The following is a 5,243-nucleotide window of genomic DNA, read 5'->3' on the forward strand; positions in this document are numbered from 1 at the left end:
AGCCAGTGGAGCTTTAGAGAGCCAGTGCAGCTTTAAGAGGTCAAGAACCGGTCTGATGAGAGAATGGAGCCGAGCTGTGTGTCATAGGAACACACACGCACACACACACACACACACACTGTGCGCACCGGGCCGAGGATGAGCACACAACACTCACACAGACACACACACACTCAGGCTGAGAACGTCAGGACATGTTTCGGGTAAGAAGCTGCTGTTTTTTTCCTTCTGCGCTCTTCTGTCTGATGAATAAAGAGAGGGCGGGAGAGATAGAGAGAGAGAGAAAGACAGATAGAGAAAAGGAGGAAGTAAGAGGAGGAAGATGGGATTGTGTTATATGTGTATGTTTTATTCATCCCAGTGTTTGGTCTTGCTGAAGAAAAGAAAAGAAGAAGAGGTTTGGATGGAAGGGACAGCTGTGTTGATGCATCAGCGTGTGTTTGTGTGTGTGTGTGTGTGTGTGTGTCAGTCAGAGGGGAAGACAGAGCCGTGCGTTATCTTTCTCTCAGTACCACTGCTGCTGCCTCATCCAGCTACATAAAGGCCCTCTGTTGGTGGGGGAGAAACTGTGTGTGTGTGTGTGTGTGTGTGTGTGTGTGTGTGTGTGTGTTAGCCTTAGCCATCATAGAATGGAAGCAGCTGCAGCGCCTACACAAAAAGAGTCACTGCTATTTTAGGGAACATTGAGGTGTGTGTGTGTGTGTGTGTGTGTGTTTGAGCAGGATGTTCTCCCATGGTGATATGTATGAAGAAAAAGGATAAATAGATGGATTGATGGTTTGATGGATAGAGATATGGGTGGATACACACTCACACTCACACACACACACACACACACACGGATGAAAGGATGCAAACGGAGGAGAGATGGAGCTCTTTGTTATCCCAGTGCGTTTGGGCCTTTCACCGACCCGACTCCATTTTGATGATTGATTTTTTTTTCCTGTGTCAAGTTAGCACAAGCACAGGCCAGCACACACACACACACACACACACACACACACACACACACACAGGCTCTAGGCTGTCTAAAATTGCTATTTTTCCATTTAAAGGTGCTACGCTTTATATAATGATAGAAAATCTTTAACAATTCACTGCAGTATGCACTACATATAAATACAACACACACACACACACACACACACACACACACACACACACACGTGTTCAGTGAGGTTGAGATGTGCTGACTGTGAAGGCTATAGCATGTGATTTATGTCATTTTCGTCATTCATTGATCATCTTGTATCATGTGGATGGGGGCGGAGACAACACCCTGAAGCCCTGTGTATGGGGGCGGAGTCAACACCCTGAAGCCCTGTGTATGGGGGCGGAGTCAACACCCTGAAGCCCTGTGTATGGGGTGGAGTCAACACCCTGAAGCCCTTGGTATGGGGCGGAGTCAACACCCTGAAGCCCTGGGTATGGGGCGGAGTCAACACCCTGAAGCCCTGTGGATGGGGGCGGAGTCCGTATCAATACATCATCAGATTTTCGTTTCGGCTGTTCTTCTGGTTGTACGTTACATACTGTAGTCTAGTTCATAACTGTAAGAGTATGAATATGTGGCCACTTTATTAGGAACACCTGTGCACATGCACATTCATGCAGTCTCATTAGCCAATCATTTGTTAGCAGCAAAATGTATAAAATCATACAGAGCCTCAACTAGCATGTTAAACATCAGATCTCTGTGACAGGGCTGGAGATTAGACACTTTATCTAATCTTTTCCTATCCTTATTAGTCCAGTGTGGTTGAGTGTGTGTCCACTGCAGCCTCAGATTCCTGTTTTTGGCTGAGGAGAGGAACACGATGTGATCTGTTCTGTCTCAAGGTTCGATATGCTGTCTGTTCTGTGATACTTTTCTGCTCAGCACAGCTGTACAGAGTGATTATAGGAGTTACTGTTACCTTCTCCTCTGATCTCTCTCCTCAACCTGGTGTTCAGTCTGCAGAACAATCTTTCTGTGCCATTCTGTGTATAATCTAAATCCCAGCAGAAGATCAGAAGTTTTTAAAATACTCAAACCAGCACATCTGGTACTGCTTGGTGTAACGATAACCAAAGCTCTTGATCTGTATCTGTAGGAGATTATACACTGTGCTGCTGCCACATAATTGACTGATTGGACAACTGCATCAAAAAGTAGTCGAGGTGTTCCTAATAAGTGGAACACCTGTGTGGAACCAAAGTGGAACCAAAGTGGAACCAAAGTGGACATTGTGTATATAATGTATTAACGTGTGTTATGTAGCCTCATATACATGATATACATTATATACACACTTTATTACTGTAAGTAAGAAAGATCAAAAGATATATTTAAATGTATGTTGGTCAAGTGAGTAGGTTTGTGTGTGTGTGTGTGTGTGTGTGTGTGTGTGTGTGTGTGTGTGTGTGTGTGTGAGGTGGATTGTGCCACATATCATTCAACTAGACACTTGACACTACATACAAAAACACTCACACAGGCAGCTAACACAATAGCGCAGCAGTCCATATGTGAGAAAATGAACACAGACCCCCTGATGTGTGTGTGTGTGTGTGCGCGCCACAGGTCTAGAAGGATGGGGGGATGGAGGGATGAAAAGAGGAGTGAGTCTGCATTAATGTGATCTGGGAGCAGATGTTCTTACATCCTTCTTCTCATCTCTCCGTCCTTTTATATTCTGTTTCTCCAACATTCGTCCCACTTTTTTATCTTTCATTCCGTTCCTCTTCTTTATCTCTCTCTCTCAGTCTGTTACTCTCTCACTTGTATTTGTTCTGCTTTAGCATGAACACTCTAATGAGCACCACGAGCCTGCTCAGCATAGAGAATTAATGAGGTGTGTGTGTGTGTGTGTGTGTTAGCTAGAGGCAGTGTGTAGGTATCATGTTGTCTCTCCTTACTGCACATACATATTTGGAGAATGTAAAATAATTTGAATAATTTAATTAAAGACTCATGAGAGAGTTAGTATAAGTGTAAATCTAGTTTGTCTCTATTTTTGTTAAAAATTGGTCCAGAATAAATTGGTCATTTCAAACAGCTAGCACAGAACAGTAGAAACCTGCATACTAGCTAATCAGCTAATTAATAATTAACGTATGATGTAAATTAGGAGACAAAGTGATGATAAACATGTGTCTGTCTCCATGTTAATGAAAAAACTATAAAGGTTTACACTTTATGTATTTTTCCCCAAGGAAACTGTTTTGAAACTAACTCACAATCAAAAGCATTTATTTTTCTTCATATCTTTTCTTTTCTTAATAATTTCCCAACACCTCTGAGGTACATGTCCAGTGTCTGAGGTACATGTCCAGTGTCTGAGGTACATGTCCAGTGTCTGAGGTACATGTCCAGTGTCTGAGGTACAGGTCCAGTGTCTGAGGTGTGTGTGTGTGTGTGTGTGTGTGTGTGTGTGTGTGTGTGTGTGTGTGTGTTTGCTACAGGCAGTGCAGTGAAAGCAGATGCTCCTATGTGGTTTTAATTTCCACAGACGCTACGTAGCACCGTGCAGGCTTCAGGTTGCTAACATTGCTAGTCATCCTATGCTAGGTGATATAAACTAATTTAATTTACTCCACACGTAGCTACAATATGTGTGAAAATGTTAGCATGTTAAAATATCATTGTACATAATGCTTTGATACCTACAGCCTCACGTCCTCGATAGAAGCTAATCAGTAGGAAAGTCAAGGCCAGTTACTGAGTTACTGAGTCTAATCTGTTACTGAGTCTAATCTGTGTTAGTGAGTCTAATCTGTTACTGAGTCTAATCTGTTACTGAAGCTAATCTGTGTTAGTGAGTCTAATCTGTTATTGAGTCTAATCTGTTACTGAATCTAATCTGTGTTAGTGAGTCTAATCTGTTACTGAGTCTAATCTGTTATGAGTCTAATCTGTTACTGAGTCTAATCTGTTACTAATCTAATCTGTTATGAGTCTAATCTGTTACTGATTCTAATTTGTTACTGAGTCTAATCTGTGAGTTACTGAGTCTAATCTGTTACTGAGTCTAATCTGTTACTGAATCTAATCTGTGTTAGTGAGTCTAATCTGTTACTGAGTCTAATCTGTTACTGAGTCTAATCTGTTACTGAATCTAATCTGTGTTAGTGAGTCTAATCTGTTACTGAGTCTAATCTGTTACTGAGTCTAATCTGTGTGTTAGTGAGTCTAATCTGTTACTGAGTCTAATATGTGTGTTAGTGAGTCTAATATGTTATGAGTCTAATCTGTTACTGAATCTAATCTGTGTTAGTGAGTCTAATCTGTTACTGAGTCTAATCTGTTACTGAGTCTAATCTGTTAGTGAGTCTAATCTGTTACTGAATCTAATCTGTTAGTGAGTCTAATCTGTTATGAGTCTAATCTGTTACTGAGTCTAATCTGTTACTGAGTCTAATCTGTGTGTTAGTGAGTCTAATCTGTTACTGAGTCTAATCTGTTACTGAGTCTAATATGTGTGTTAGTGAGTCTAATCTGTTATGAGTCTAATCTGTTACTGATTCTAATTTGTTACTGAGTCTAATCTGTGAGTTACTGAGTTTAATCTGTTACTGAGTCTAATCTGTTATGAGTCTAATCTGTTACTGGGTCTAATTTGTTACTGAGTCTAATCTGTGAGTTACTGAGTTTAATCTGTTACTGAGTCTAATCTGTGAGTTAGTGAGTCTAATCTGTTATGAGTCTAATCTGTTAATGGGTCTAATTTGTTACTGAATCTAATCTGTGAGTTACTGAGTCTAATCTGTTACTGAGTCTAATTTGTTACTGAGTCTAATCTGTGAATTATTGAGTCTAATCTGTGAGTTAGTGAGACTAATCTATTACTGAGTCTAATCTGAGAGTAATTGAGTCTAATCTGTTACTGAGTCTAATCTGTGAGTTACTGAGTCTAATCTGTGAGTTACTGAGTCTAATCTATTACTGAGTCTAATCTGTGAGTTACTGAGTCTAATCTGTTACTGAGTCTAATCTGTGAGTTAGTGAATCTAATCTGTTTCTGAGCCTAATCTCTAACTGAGTCTAATCTGTGAGTTAGTGAATCTAATCTGTTTCTGAGTCTAATCTCTAAATGAGTCTAATCTGTGAGTTAGTGAATCTAATCTGTTTCTGAGTCTAATCTCTAACTGAGTCTAATCTGTGAGTTAGTGAATCTAATCTGTTTCTGAGTCTAATCTCTAACTGAGTCTAATCTGTGAGTTAATGAGTCTAATATGTGACTCTAATCTGTTACTGAGTCTAA

At 40.4% G+C, this 5,243-nt stretch overlaps 1 protein-coding gene across 3 annotated transcripts in view; it reads left to right on the top strand.

Moving 5' to 3' along the window:
* LOC132840645 (serine/threonine-protein kinase PAK 3-like) overlaps positions 1-5,243 on the top strand; it is a 24,467-nt gene continuing 19,224 nt past the window's right edge. For 2 of the 3 annotated variants that reach the window (XM_060862454.1, XM_060862455.1), the window contains exon 1: positions 2,208-2,301. In XM_060862454.1, coding sequence (XP_060718437.1) covers positions 2,271-2,301 — 31 coding nt within the window. In that variant the 5' untranslated portion in view covers positions 2,208-2,270. Of the gene's footprint in view, positions 204-2,207; positions 2,302-5,243 lie in introns of those variants that run through there. The other variant, XM_060862453.1, reaches the window with a different exon arrangement.

Source organism: Tachysurus vachellii, chromosome 26 (assembly GCF_030014155.1).
Source record: "Tachysurus vachellii isolate PV-2020 chromosome 26, HZAU_Pvac_v1, whole genome shotgun sequence".
In the NCBI taxonomy this organism is placed as follows: Eukaryota; Metazoa; Chordata; class Actinopteri; order Siluriformes; family Bagridae; genus Tachysurus; species Tachysurus vachellii.